The following is a 15,776-nucleotide window of genomic DNA, read 5'->3' as shown; positions in this document are numbered from 1 at the left end:
TTTCATGAAATATCATGGCGTGCAATATACAACTGTGCAATATAAAACTGTGAATATAATTATGACACTACAGCAAGATTAAATAAATCAAAAGGAAAGTATATTCAAAGTAAAAAAACATCTAAAGTGAGATGATTCTATTATGTGCAAGTATTCGACTAAGTTAAATTAAAGGACAACCGACGTCTCCGGACAAGTTGTGTCCATAATTTTTAAAATCACTTCAAATGACTTCTACTGAGCGTATTTTACAAAGATTCCACTGCATGAATATTCCGGAAGTCTTGTTTTTGAGTTGGTGACGAGTCCTCACCCTACGTCACAGAAGGAACGCCCCTAATCGAGAAAGGACATCCCTTGCATCACCTCAATGCATTTTGCGGTACTTTGTTTGGTCTGAAAACTTCGTGTTGATCCGTGTTGATGGCGAAATTAGAAGGAAAACACATAAATAACGCGATGGTGAATCGTTGTGTGTTGCGCCAAGACTTCTACAGTGTATTTGACAAAACTTCCCAGGAGACAATTTCCACGGAGCTTTGTTGCCATCTTCTGCCTTTTTTTGGGTACTGTGAGTACTAGAGTTTGTCACTACATTTCTCTCCAGATGCATCAAAATGACCGGAATAAATCCTTTAATCGATTGGAAACATGTATGCTTTTCTCTACAGAACTATTTGAATCATATTCATAACTGTATGAGTAACAAGAAAGCATCTTTTCTGAATCTGAAGCCATTGTTTTGATTCTCGAGCAAGGTAAGACGTCTTGGAGTGACACCACAAACAAGGGGGCGGGACCTTCTGAAACTGGCCACTTCCGGGTTCAATTTGAGGTAGTTTTTGGACACTTTAAGTCATTTTTATTGGTGTTTTGCATTTGACTAAAAATATCATACTGCGTGTTTTGGGTATTTTAGATGCCATAAAACGTTTTTCTGATGTCAGTTAGGAAACAAAAAAGTGATGTCGGTTGTCCTTTAAGTAAAATCAACACGTCATTTTTTTCTTTCTATTTGCATCAATGACATGGTGGCTAGTGTGGAAAACGTGTGATTATTGGGTTCTTTTCATATCTATGCTGTCTTTGCACATGAGACTCATCTAAGAAGGCATGCAACATTGCAAATGGGGAGATATTCCCACGACTGAGTTTTCAGTGAATGACTTGCTGTAAAACAAGTGCAATACAATGACAAAAACTGCCAGTTTCACAACTCTCCGTACAATGAGTAAACAACTGTGGAAAAAAAGTTTGACTGGTAAGCAGTTCAGGCGCATGAGCAGCTGGGATCAATCTCAGTTATCCAATGAGACCGAATAAGTTTGGATCGAGGGATGACTTTCAATAGATCGCAGCGATCGAACTGCTGCTACTTACGACACCCTGACCCAGAATCAGGTCGTATCAAAGACTCGGTGCTAAATGACCTGTAAATGACCTGTAAACGACCTGATTCTGGGTCAGGGTGTCGTAAGTAGCAGAGCAGCTCGATCGCTGCGATCTATTGAAAGTCATCCCTCGATCCAAACTTCTGAACTCTTCTAAGTCAGAATCCCGCCTAGATGCGCCGATACCGTGGCGCCGGGGCCTTACGGCTGGCCAAGGTTAGCGGCGGGGGGAGGGAGGACAAGAGTTCTAGGAAATGAATGGCTGGATAATAAGAAGGAAAAAAAGAAAACCGAGTGAGACTTCACCAAGCAGATGGCACAAGTGTTGTGTGTTTATTCTTCCCTTCTGATTCTAGAGCCAAAACAAGGAGACACACAAATCCAGCTAAGTGCTGTCTGGCTTTCCTTCATTCCCAGCTTGTCCTCACGCGCTCTCTGTGGCTTTCTTTTACAGTCTGGATGCTTCTCCTTTTCATTGAGGAGGGATTTGCTCGGGGTCAGAAGACTGCAGGTAAGAGCTCAATCTTCTTAGATTGTTGCAAAGAGATACACAATATCATTCACATCGCATCATTTATCTTTTTATTATGTATCATCACTTCCAGTCAAATGTTGTAGACCCCTTGATAACATGCAAAATGATGCAAATGTCAGCAAAGCGGCGCTCATGGCTTATAAAGAATTGCCTTTGGATCCAGGTTTTCCCAAAAGACTCCAAATTTGTAAAATATCATTGTGAATAATAATGCTGATGAGTCATTTACTTATATTAACTTGGATAACGATTTAAACAAAGTCTTACCAAAATACTGTATATTTGTTGAGATAAAAGATTTTTCATTGTACAGTATTAAGTTATAATTGTGTGTTTTCTATATAATTGACAATGCAATTTATTTTTACTTTGGACTTTTATATTTATTTACATCAAAGGTGTCAAAGTCAAGGCCCGAGGGCAAGATCTGGTCCGCCACATCATTTTATTCCCACTCGTGAAAGCCAATCCAACGTGTGCAATTCCATGATGCTTGATAAGGTCCGAACCAAAATTTCAAATTGTCCCATGGAAACCACAATAAAAGTCATTATTTCTGACTTCAAATTTGAAAATTAGTTATTTATTAATTTGTTGTGTGCCCTATATGTACAACGTGGAGGGGATTAAACATTCTAATGACTTCAAATTCAAAACGACACCTAAGAGGAAACAGTAACTACAAAGTGTTTGAAACCAATTGATGTATATGGTTTAATCCAAACATATTGGAAAGGCAAGTTGAATTCCTTTGTTTATGTTGGATGCTGAAGACATTGGGGCTCCGGACCATCCTTGTCACCGTATGGAAACCCCGGGGGTTATAATTGTCTTGCATTTAATTCAAAATCCAACCAATAATATTTGAATTGATATATTTCATTTTCTTATGTTTTATTTTCCACCCGCCTTTTTTAAATGTCACCGACAAGCCACAAGGTGCCCGTCCCTGCGTTAAAACTTTGGTGTCATCTTGTGCTCTGTGTTACTGTGCAGATGATGGCGCCACATCCAAAGGGCTCAAACCATCTCAGAGGCCACCACGTTTTCGCCACTGTGGGAACTGGATACGACACACAGATGGTGGCAGTTTTAGCTCCCCAAACTACCCCAACACCTACCCTCCCAACAAGGAGTGCTTGTATGTGTTAGAAGGTACTTACATATTCAGTGTATGTGCATGTGTATATAAACATATTTCAGAGTCTCTAACAACTCAGGCTTAACTGACAGCAGCTCCACCCCAAAATATTACAATACAATACAATACAATACAATACAATACAATACAATACAATACAACTCAACACAATACGTACATATTTAATTATTTAGCACTTTAGCAGCAGCTGAAGGTGTACCAAAGTTCTTGACATGGACAGCTATCATACACAGGAAATTAAACAGTCACAAAGACAGTAGAAAGCACTAGGGAGCGAAACCAAGATTAAGTCGGAATCTTGAAAATGCCAAAAAGTACAAACGAGTTTAGTGATGGGTTTTAAAGATGGGCAGCGAGGGGGCTTGCAAAATGTTCAGTGGCAGGTCATTCCAGAGACTGGGACCAACAACGGAAAAGGCTCGATCCCCTCTGAGCCTCCGTTTAGTTTTTGGCACATCTAATAATGTCTAGTCAACACACCTGAGGCGTCGGCAAGGTGTGTAGGGATGGATCAACTCGGAGAGGTAAGGAGGAGTAAGGCCATTGAAAGATTTGAAGACAAATAAGATCTTGAAAAGAACTCTTAAATGTATCGGGAGCCAGTGAAGGGATGCCAGAGTATGAGTTATGTGCTCCCTCCGATGAGTACCAGTCAAGAGGTGAGCAACAGCTTTCTGGACGAGCTGGAGACGCTTCATGGAGGATTGGCTGACTCCAAAGTCAAGTGCATTCCAGTAATCAAGCCATATGTGACAAAGGCATGAATTATTGCTTCAAGGTGCTACTGAAAAAGGATATGTTTTATTTTAGAAAGATTAGATTAGCCTTTATTAGCCTCGCAGTGGAGAAATTTAAGTTTCACAATTTAGATTGGGTTTTGGCGTCATTTTGTGGTTGTGAAGGAGCACATGAAACACAAATTGTTTTTTTTAAATAACATATTAACTGGACCCATAAAAGAAATAAAAATGCAATTAGTTGAATTGAAACATCTGTCTCTTTTCAAATCAGATTATCATCATGAAGGTGCTGGAGCCTATCCCAGCTGTCTTTGCGTAGTAGACGGGGGACGCCCAGTACTAGTTTCCAACCAATCACAGGGCATACATACACAAAAAGTCATTTGTGCTTCTACTCACACCTACAATTTAGAGTGTTCCATCAACCTGCCAAGCATGGTTTTGGAATGTGGGAGGGCCCGTAAAGAACATGGGGAGAACATGTAAATTACAAACAGGAAGTCTAGAGTCCAACTCAAACTTTGCACTTATGCTCAGTGAGGCAGTTGTACTGAGTCCATCACTGTATGGCCTGCTATGACACTTTGGGCCATAAAATAAGATGACACTAATGTCAGGAATGGTCAACGAGCACACTGAATTTTCTGTACTGTTTATCAGAAACAACGGTGGCAGTGCTGATACGTTTTCCATAATTTTGAACAAGATTGATTCATCCTGAACATGCGCCGAGTTTAAACAGGGAATGTACATTTGTGCAACTACATTGACTTAATTGTTTATTTTCTTTCTCTTAAGTTTTGATATCTTCTGCTGTGCCAGTGAAGGTGTTTTTAAGCAAACCCAGTCCTTGTGGGCTTCTGTCCTGCTTGTTTTATATGTCACTCCAACCGACCTCATTCTAATGATCAATATCAGGCTTCTTTATCGCTTGCTGATGAGCATACCTGGTTTGAAGTGCCATAATGACCCATGTAAGTCACTCTCCTCCCCAGCGTTCCCTCGACAGAGGATCCAGCTGCAGTTTAACAAGGCCTTCTACATTGAGGCTTCCTTCGAATGTCGCTTTGACCACATCGAGGTGCGCGATGGCCCCTTCAGTTTCTCACCGCTCATTGACCGCTTCTGCGGCGCCACCTGCCCTGGGCTGGTCCTTTCTAGTGGACGTTTCATGTGGATTCGCTTTTATAGTGATGAAGAACTGGAGGGGATTGGTTTCCACATCCGCTACAGCTTTACGGCAGGTGATTGCTTGATTTCATCACTTTGGCACTTGATATAATTAGTCTTATGTTTTAAAAAAGTTTTCTCTTCGATTTTTCTCATTCTGAATTTCCACTAAGTCACATTCTTATATTCATATTGTTTTAAAATCTGCTCCGCTTTTCTAGATTTCAACAATTCAATTGATTCAACAGCATTTCATTTCAGCATTAATTCACATGCAATTTTGACATAAACTGGATCATCGAGTTTGTTTCCTTGACTTTTCTTCATCATCTTGACCCCAATCATGTATGTGCAAGTGGTCCCACATCACTTCTATGAATCCAATTATTGGTCACGACTTCCATGTTCATGCTGTCCCACCGATGGGCTCATTCCTGAGTGTTTTCATTCTTGTTATTGCAGTTAATTTTAAATATACTTTGTACTCAACTCCTGCATTTACATGCCATGTTGACCACAGTTCCTTGATATGCGCTTAATTAAAAGGGAATCTGGAGAGCACTTTTGTTGGATGGACTGGTAAACAATTTGGCTACGTTCTCATCCACAAACGTGTAAAACATTTCATTCTACCAACATCCATAATGCAAAACACAAAAAAACTAATCACACAACCCAGTTAAACGTGTGTTTTGTGCTAGACTCGAACTGGGCTGGACCAAAGTATCACATTTTACATTTTATACATTTTATCATACTTCATAGCCACTGACGAGTCTGTTATCAACATTGGATCACTATGGAAGTCACGTCTTGTTAAAACTCTTAAAATTAGGAATACACTTCACTGAACTATGCTTCTTTCCTGTATGCACACTCATTTTCCCAGGTTACATGTGGTGGATGTGTCAGAAGTCAGGATGGAAGATTCATGTCACTCTGAGAGTGTTCAAGAATGGCGCATATGAAAAATGCTTAATTCCAAACGGGACAATGTGTCTTTGAGTTTAGACTGTCGATCTGTTGTAAAAAATGTATTTGACGTCTTTCTTGTTTGACAATTAAATCTTGCTTCAAAACTGTTCTGATTGTTCTGTTTGTGACCAACAGGTGGCAATGGAGGGCTTCTACTACAGCTTCGCACCGGTTCTAATCACCAACTTGAGAACTTTTCTCACACATTTTTAGACAGTCACAACTGGTTCTGTTTGGATTAAGTAATTTACTGCCATTCCCGAATGTATTCGGGAATTGAAAATATGATGTGGAACGCCATTCCCGAATTTGTTCGAGTTTTGTTTTTTCTTGCATGTGCCGATAAAGCTCTGGTTAGACCTCTGGCAATGTTTTTTTCCTTTTCACAAGGTGGGAGCGTTTGCCTTTTGTACAGTCACCCCTTCATATTACTCTAGACCAGGGGTGGGCAAACTTTTTGACTCGCGGGCCGCATTGGGTTCTAAAATTTGACAGACGGGCCGGGCCAGGAGCATTTGGTGTTTGGGCCGGAAATACTAAACCTAAAGCATTAAAGGACAACCAACGCCTCCGGACAAGTTATGTCCATAATTTATAAAATCACTTCAAATTACTTCGACTGAGCATATTTTACAAAGATTCCACAGCATATAGCTATAGTTTATGTTTTAAGACTTGCACTGAATATTCATGAAGTCTTGTTTTCGAGTTGATGACGATCCTCATGTGACGTCACGTTTGGACCGGCCCTGACCGAGAAAGCGACACACAATGCATTTTGCGGTACTTTGTTTAGTCTGAAAACGTCGTGTTGATCCATGTTGATGGCGAAATTAGAAGGAAAACACATAAATAACGCCATGGTGAATCGTTGTGTGTTGCACCAAGACAACTATTTGATATTCGCTGACAAAAATTCCCAGCTGACAAATCAGCCCGTTTCCAACGGAGCTTGGGCGCAATCTATCTGGGTGCTACATTGCTGTCATTGACGGCTCGAATTGATATTGGAGGACACCTTTAATCAATTGCAAACATTGATGCTTTCCTCTTCAGAACTATTTGAATCATATTCATAACTGGATGAGTAACAAGAAAGCATCTTCTCCGCATCTGAAGCCATTGTTTTGATTCTCGAGCAAGGCAAGACGTATTGGCGTGACATCACGAACAAGGGGGTGGGACCTTCTGAAACTGGCCATTTCCGGATTCATTTTGAAGTCATTTTTATTGGTGTTTTTCATTTAACTAAAAATATCAGCCTGCCTGATTTGGGTATTTTAGATCCTATAAAACGTTTTTCTGATGTCAGTGGGAAACAAAAAAAATGGTGCCGGTTGTCCTTTAAATGCAGTGTGTACAAACCTCATAGCACAGTAAGAACACTACAACCCAATTTATTAACTGTATTTCAAATGTGAAAAATATCCCTGATCAGTTAATAAATTTGTCTCAAGGAATATGGCTTATATACTACTTTGCAGATACTTGGAGGAGGAAATGGAAATAGATTAAAATAACATGCACTGTGATTTATCAAGATTGCGCCTGTTTTTAATAAGTTTTCATTGAAGGGGCAAAGTTAAAGAAATCAACATTTATTGAAAAATGGAATCACTTTCAACATTCAAAACATATTATTACACAACGAAATATTCAAGCTCAATAATACCTACTTGTGTTAAATTCCGCCAAATCTCGGATGGATTGTCCTGACCGCGCGCTCTACAAACTCTCCACGGACGCCCTCGCCGTCATGCGCAAACAGTACACGTGTACGGTCGCCGAGCACACAAACATAGGCTGCTTGCAGTTGAAATTTGCATACTCGGCACGGCAGCCAATCAGAAGCCTGCTTCTTTCTTCCGGACTTTCGCAAGCGTTATAAAGTCATGCATTTGCATGTCATTTTCCAAAATAGATGCACAGAACCTCAGCCCAGAAGAAAGATTCAAAAGAAGCTAACAACATATGTGACGCTACAAAAGTAAATTTACATTAAACCGTGACTGTAAAGTGTACGTGAGACTTATGAAAGGGGCTTCGTGGCTCATAGGAAGCAATGCAAACGTTGCATTGTGCACCACAATGAGAATCGACTACTGCAGCAAAATCTACAGCCATGCACATTTACCGTAAAATAAGCAAGGTACCATTACTAGTAGGTACCTTCTTGATTTAAAAAAAACTTTATACTTCGTGATAATGTTTTTTAATGTGATAAGTTGTCTCATTGTGTTTCAAGTTGTGAAAAATCGGGCAGGCAACTGTTCAGTTAACTGCCCTGTTGTCCGCTAACTTTTTGTCATGAGTTTCAGACACTGTTTTTACTATAATTTGGGCAAGTTCGGCGGGCCGGATTAAAAAGCCTAATGGGCCGTATGCGGCCCGCGGGCCGTAGTTTGCCTATGACTGCTCTAGACCCATATCATTTAGCAATTAACTTTTTTTTGTCTGATCAAAAAAGGGAGTCGAAGGTTTCTTACGCTGCATTGACATTTTATGTAGGCCTAAAACTCAATATTCTGTGAATCCTACAATTTGAGTTGAAAATGACAAAAACTCTGGCACTGGAGTGGACACATTTTTGCTTGTCTGGCAGTGAAAGAGTTAATAGCACGCTTTTAGATGGAAACTAACATCAGGAATTTTAAGATGTTTGATTGAGTTACAATCAGCATCTTCAACTCTGCCACCTCCCTCACCGTCTCCTTCGTTCTGATCATTGTTAACATCTTTTGAAGCTTACAACATATCTGGTCTCCCTCCCGTGCCCTAAAATTCTCGACACTTTCTTCGTACCTTTCAGTCAATAGCTATACTGTCTTCAGCTCTCTGTTGCTTTGAGAACTTGACCCCATATAGTTCAACTGCATTTCCTCAACCTCCTTCCTGTAACCTGACCATTCTGAGCCTCCATTACACTTTGTCTCACTTCTTCAAGGCATAATTCCACCCCTGAAATGATTGTGAGAACCTCAAATGTACTCTCTTTTGTACCTTTCAAAGATCCCGAGTTCTATCTACATGTGGGCGGGCTCCTCAACCCCATTCCAGGTAGTTTATAAATGACTAAATACTAATCCTTGAATTAAAACAATGCTGGGACTCTGGTCACAACCCCATTCCCGTCTCTTCTTCAAGATTGTCAATTTGAGTTGTCCGGGGCTGACGGCCTGATCCGATCCAGCCAAGTGGATGAGGAGTATAAAGTCCAACCTGACCAGGCAGTGGACTGCATTTGGACCATCCGTGCCCCGACTCACAACAAGGTGCAACCCATCTCTGGCTATGAGTCACAACTCGCAGATTTAAAGGGTTGTTTACAGTTCAGAATGTAACATGCTCACAATTGACTTCACTTCTTCTCTTGATAGCCTTGGCTTCAGCCAACTTTTGGACTCACTTGACCTCATTTGCTACTGTGGTTTGTCTCCTTCCAACTGCACAGCTGTGGAACTCCCAATAACAGACCATTACCTTGTAACGTTTCCATCTCACTCTCCACCTCCAAAACACCCCATTCTATTAACTTTCGCAACATCAAGGGCATTAACCCTGACTCTCTTGCTTTAATGTTCGCCTCATTATGTCTGGACCCTAGCTCCTCTCCTGATGATCTGGTTTAACGCTACAACTCGGACCTCAACGACATTCTTAACTCGCTTGCTCCTGTCAAATCCTGCTCTGTTTTATTCACTCGTTCTGCACCCTGGTTCAACGCTCATCTCCGCTCCATGAAATTGAAAACACGCCAGTTTTAAAGACTTTATCGGAAAACCAGACTCACTGTTCGCAAAGATACGTACACCACTCAACTTTCTCTCTACAAGAACAGTATCTCTCAAGCTAAGTCACAATATTACTCTAAACTCATTGACTCAAATACTGGAAATACTCGGGCTTTTCTCTTTATAACAGAATCATTCAACAGACTGTTTTTCCTCCCCCTCACTTTTATTCCTCTGACACCTGCAATTCTCTCCCTCTATTCTTTTTTGAAAAAGTCAACAAGATCTACCAGCATCTTGGCTCCTCTGTACCCCTCCCCTAACCTTCCTACCCCCTCTCATCTCTTATATTCTTTTGATCACCCTCATCCCTCTACAATCTCGAAGCTCATAACTAAATCCAAGAATTCTTCCTGTCAATTAGATCCCCTCCCAACAGTTCTGGTCAAATCCTGCTTGCCATCTCTCCTTCCATTCATTTCAGCCATTATTCACTCCTTGCTGTCCCCTGGAATTGTCCCTGTCCCCCTCAAAACGGCGGCTGTCACACCAATTCTTAATAAGCCTGCATCTAATCCCAATAACTTCAAGAACCTTCACCCCATTTGTCGCCTTCCTTTTATTTCCAAAATCCTAGAAAAAGTTGTTTACTCTGAGCTACACTCTCACCTCTCCCAGAATGATCTCCACGAACCATTCCAATGTGGTTTCCGCCCCCTGCACAGAATCAGAATCAGAATCATCTTTATTGCCAAGTATGTAGAACACACAAGGAATTTGTTTCCGGTAGAACACGCTGCACTAGTATCGTTGTCAAAAAAAAAAAAAAACTGCTAAGTGGCACTATACAGTTCCATTTTGGCTACACAGGACAGAATCATCTCTCTTAAAAGTCACAAATGATCTTCTTTTGGCAGCTGACGCCGGTTTACTCTCCATCCTCGTCCTTCTTGACCTCACTGCAGCTTTTGACACCATTTCTCATCCCATCCTCCTTGACAGACTTTCCTCCATAGGGATCACCAACACGCCCCTACGCTGGTTCCTTATATCTCTGGCCGCTCTCAGTTCATCCAAATTAACTCCTTCACTTCACAGTCCTCTCCTGTATCTTCTGGTGTGCCCCAAGGCTCTGTCCTGGGACTGCTCCTCTTTATCCCCTCCCTTCTTCCCCTTGGCAATATTCTCCCCAAATTTTATACAATTTCATTGCTTTGCGGATGACATCCAGCTCTACCTCTCCAGCAAACCCGACACCTCTCTTCCACCTTCTTCCTTTTCACTCTACCTCTCTGAAATTAAATCCTGGTTTACCCATAACTTTTTCAAACTTAACAGCGAAAAACACTGAAATTCTCCTCGTTGGTACCAAATCCACCTTGAGCTATGCTAACAGTTTCTCTCTCACGTTTGACAATTCGACCGTTTCTCCCTACCATCAGGTGAAAAGTCTCGGTGTCATTCTTGACAGCACACTATCTTTCCACTCCCATATAAATAACTTAACCCGGTCTGCGTACTTCCACCTACGCAATATCAATCGTTTTCGCCCGTCTCTAACTACTCACACCACTGCTATCCTCGTTCATAGTCTTGTCACTTCCCGGATTGACTATTGCAATTCACTTTTCTTTGGTGTCCCTCAGAAACTTCTCCACAAACTTCAACTCGTCCAGAATTCTTCAGCCCGATCATCACCAGAACCTCATCCTTTTACCACATCACCCCGTCCTCCAAGAGCCCCACTGGCTCCCGGTGAAATATAGAATCAACTTTAAAATTCTTCTTTATACATTTAAAGCTATCCATAACCTTGCCCCCCCATACCTACCTGACCTTCTTCAAATTTCTATTCCCTCTTGTTCCATCAGACCCTTCCCTCCCTCCGCTCTGTGTGACGCCCCCCCTGCCCATCTCAGCACGATGGGTGACAGAGCCTTCAGCTGCTCTGCCCGCAATCTTTGGAGCTCACTTCCTCTCAACATTCGTAATATCGATTCTTTTCCCACCTTCAAGACCCATCTCAAAACCCACCTATTTAAAATTGCATTTTCTGTGTAGCTCTCTGTCTTGTTGATATTTAGAATTGTATTTTATTTATTGCATTCTATTTGTGATTGTATTTTATTTATTATAGTACCTATGCTTGTCTGTGACTGTGAAGTCTACTTTAGAGCTTTGAAATGCGCTTAAAATGTATTATTATTATTATTATTATTATTATTATTATTATTATTATTATGTATGACAGATGCAAAAAATGGCAACATGGTTTCACTGTCATACATGTGCTATGGGGAAAAAAAACTCTCTGGCCACATCTTGTGCCCATAATTTCAATTTCAATTTCAATTTGTGCACAAGCAAATCCATCCAGAGAAAGGAAGGCATGCTTGAGTCATGTATTTTGCATTCGTGGACACACTTTTATATGGATCTATTTTTTCTGATTGTAAAAGTGGACAATGATGAATTGAAAACCTGAATTCCTCTTTTTTTGTTGTTACGTTTTGTAGATTTACTTGAGATTCTTGGAATACCAGATGGAGAACTCCAATGAGTGCAAGAAGAACTTTGTGGCTGTTTATGATGGAAGCAATGCAATCGAAGACCTCAAGGTTATCCACAGAACTAGCATTCGGACAAATCTGGAAAATATTAAGATTTCACCACTGCTAAACAAAACCGGACACGTTATGCGACTAAGGCAGATTGTTTGAAAAAAAATTGAAATGGCCTGAAAGATGTTTTTTAGCCTTTCGCTTGAAGGTACTCAGTGTGGCTCAAAAAGAAGATTGAGTACCTGTCGTTCATCAAGCAGAACCCGAATGGACTCCTGTGGAGAGTATGGGTTTCTGAATCTAGTTCTTTCCAAAGAGATCCATAAACAGGTGTCAAAGCTTTTCTGTTGCAGTCATCTTGTGCATGTGCTCGAGGGTTTATAATGAAAGTTTCTGAGATTATTCTTTTTCCACAAATGTTCCGTGTGCAGTGAACCAAAACACGAGGAAGATACATTTCTCGCAATGTGTGAAATAATGTTTGTCATCATTGACATTTCAACAGGTCATTAGGTTTAATTATTTAATTATGTATTATTATTTAATTAGTAATTATGTTTTGCTCAACTGACAACCCAACAGGTAAAGCAAGCAAACCTTTTATGCATACCTGTGAGAAAGTATTTTCCACAAACACTCTGATAAACAATTATAAACATTCACTCATTTTATGCATAGGACCCACTGGACAAAATAAACTTTTGGCTATAATTGGCAGGAATTTTCCCCGCCATTCTTTACACCTAAAAGTACCGATTTGTATTTTGCCACAAAAAAACAAATCTGGCACACATTCTGAAAAGGTTTCTCTCTTTGGAGAGAAAAATTATGTCGCAATGTGTTTGCAGGCAAAATTTTGCAGCACCGTGGCCAATGACATCATGCTGGACACTAGCGTCGGCGTGGTGAGGATGTGGGCGGACGAGAGCAGCCGACTCAGTCGCTTTCGGATGTTGTTCACCTCTTTTGCTGATCGTGAGCTGCCAACTTTCACTCATGCAACTTCACGACATGATGTTTTGAAAAAAATGTTAAAAGGTCCGGGTTCAACTCATCATGTCCTCAACATATCGTTATGTCAGTTTTCAGAGCATACCCTCCGCTAATCTGGGTTGAGTCAAATAATGTTCGCAATACAAGCAGCAGGAAGTTGATATTTGCCAACATAATGTCCTTCTGAAATCGATAAAGAACGTTGACTTGTTCTGTTAATTCTAATTCCAAACTTTTAGCACAATACAGTGTTTGACTTGATCTAGCACATCTAACAGAAATCCGTTTTCTACCAATTACTAGTGGTCGGGTGACGGTTGGCATAGAAACCCAAACTTCCCTCTCCCAAGTCACTTCTTCCAGCTCTTCCCATGGGATACAGGGACATTCCCAGGCCAGCTGGGAGACATGCAGTCTCTCCAGCGTGTCTTGTGTCGTCCCCGGGTCTTCCTTTCGGTGAGACATGGCCAGATCTTCTCACCAGGAGGCATCCTATTCAGATGCCCGAGACACCTCATCTGACTCGTTATGACGTAGAAAAGCAACTTGACTCTGAGCCTCTCACAGCTTCGAACATTAACTCTCTGCGGAGAAAAGTCATTTCAGTCGTTTGTATCCCAGATCTTGTTCTATCGGTTACAACCCGTCCCTCGTGACCATTAGTGAGGGTGGAATGTAGTTTGATCAGTAAGTTGAGAGCTTTTCCTTTCGTTAGCTCTCCTTTAAAAATGCGCTCTCTGTGTTGGCAGCTCCGTGTACAGGCAGCACCTTCTTCTGTCACAGTAACATGTGCATCAACACTTCTCTAGTGTGCAATGGAATACAAAACTGTGTCTTCCCCTGGGACGAAAGCAACTGCAAAGGTTATATTTTGGATTTTAATTCAAGTAATCATCCATCCTTCCATCTATGTTCTAATCCGCTTAACGTCATGAGGGTCGTTGGCGTACGACAGACTATGCCAGGGACACCATGACCTGGTCGCCAACAATTAGCAAAGCACACGTGAAATTTGTATTATGTTCTTTTGGAGCAGTGATGCCCCCAGCCCCCTCGTTTGTGTTTTTTTTTCCATCACCGAGTCTCTTACTTATCGCTGAGTTATGAACACTCACCTTCACTAAGTCCAGTAAGTAACATGTTCATCTGGATTCCTTTGTGACCTTCTTGAAGAGCCATCACTATGCTTATAGGATCATTTTTATGGGCCAGGATAATAGCCATTAAATATAACTTTAGATTTTTTTCCCCACGATTGTACTTTCGATCCAGTGTATGTCACGTCATTGTGCTGATATACTTAATGAAGGGTGTGTTGATCACAAAGGACCTTCCAATGTTTAGTTTTTTTTTTATTTTTATTTTATTTTTTTTGTCTCACAGAGAAGAAACAGAAAGGCATCTTCCAGCATATGACAAGAACTCATAGCACAGTGATCTGTGTGTCCACGGGCATGGTCATGCTACTCCTTGTAATCTCCATCTTAGTGCAGATCAAGCAGCCTCGAAAGAAGGTGATCACATGAGCTAATCTTCAAATCAATCAGAATCAGAAATTAAAGGCTTTCTGATTCTGATCTTCAAATATAGACTGTCTTATCTTTCCAAAAGTTCTCCTCATGTTCAAATATATATGGTTCACATTTTAGGTGTTTATACGCAAGAATAACTTGTTCCAGCGAGGGGACTACGACTCGTCGTTTGAGCCTCCTCACTATGAACTCTTGACTCTCAGAGAAAAGGTAACTGACTTTTTTGAGTTTTTGATTGGCTGTCATGAAGTTTAGATAAAAAAATAGCAATTTTATATATATATATATATATATATATATATATATATATATATATATATATATATATATATATATATATATATATATATATATATATATATATATATATATATATACACACACACACACACACACACAGTGAAACCTTGGTTTACGATCCCCTTGTCTTACGAACTTTTCGGTATACAAATGTTACATTTAGAAAAATTTTACCTTGGCATACGAACTATTTTTCGGGATACACACGGAGTTGGTGGTCACTGTTTTTGTCCTCTATTCCCCGCCCCGAGTCTTCGGTGAAAGCCATGTGATTGGTCAAGAACGCAGCAGTGGGGGATGGGGTTACAGACAGAGAGAGAGTGAGGCTGTTCTCCAAAAAACAAAATGGCGTCTTCGGTTAAAGCCACGTGATTGGTCAAGAACCCAGCTGTGGGGGGCGGGGGTAAACATTAAAGAGACAGGCAGACAGAGAGAGAGTGAGAAAACACACACGAAAGGGAGATGACAGAGCTTTAAACAAAAAACAAAAGTGTGAGAGTGTGAGAATAATGAGAACATGGATAGAAGACAGTTAAAATATCCCATCAATCAGGCTCCACAAATAACCTGCACAAGTCATCTGTACATTGATGCAAAAAGCAATCAACCCATCTAAACAGATCAGAATTGATGAAGAACTAGATACAATTATCACAGAGAAAGCACGTACAAGGCATCATTCCTCA

The 15,776-nt window shown here is 40.7% G+C and overlaps 1 protein-coding gene across 5 annotated transcripts in view; it reads left to right on the top strand.

Moving 5' to 3' along the window:
* The window catches only part of LOC148898021 (neuropilin and tolloid-like protein 2), a 41,670-nt gene that overhangs the window by 21,632 nt on the left and 4,262 nt on the right, over nucleotides 1-15,776 (top strand). For 4 of the 5 annotated variants that reach the window (XM_088996791.1, XM_088996789.1, XM_088996788.1 and 1 more), the window contains exons 2-11: nucleotides 1,846-1,902; nucleotides 2,923-3,081; nucleotides 4,824-5,072; nucleotides 8,983-9,030; nucleotides 9,118-9,245; nucleotides 12,221-12,322; nucleotides 13,114-13,240; nucleotides 14,008-14,121; nucleotides 14,642-14,772; nucleotides 14,908-15,000. In XM_088996791.1, the coding sequence (XP_088852917.1) occupies nucleotides 1,851-1,902; nucleotides 2,923-3,081; nucleotides 4,824-5,072; nucleotides 8,983-9,030; nucleotides 9,118-9,245; nucleotides 12,221-12,322; nucleotides 13,114-13,240; nucleotides 14,008-14,121; nucleotides 14,642-14,772; nucleotides 14,908-15,000 (1,203 nt within the window). In that variant the 5' untranslated portion in view covers nucleotides 1,846-1,850. The remainder of the gene's footprint in view (nucleotides 1-1,845; nucleotides 1,903-2,922; nucleotides 3,082-4,823; nucleotides 5,073-8,982; nucleotides 9,031-9,117; nucleotides 9,246-12,220; nucleotides 12,323-13,113; nucleotides 13,241-14,007; nucleotides 14,122-14,641; nucleotides 14,773-14,907; nucleotides 15,001-15,776) is intronic. The other variant, XM_088996792.1, reaches the window with a different exon arrangement.

This window comes from Hippocampus bargibanti, linkage group LG05 (genome assembly GCF_051943395.1).
Source record: "Hippocampus bargibanti isolate YZ-2025 linkage group LG05, ASM5194339v1, whole genome shotgun sequence".
Classification (NCBI taxonomy): Eukaryota; Metazoa; Chordata; class Actinopteri; order Syngnathiformes; family Syngnathidae; genus Hippocampus; species Hippocampus bargibanti.
This window is presented reverse-complemented; position numbering and strand designations above follow the sequence as displayed.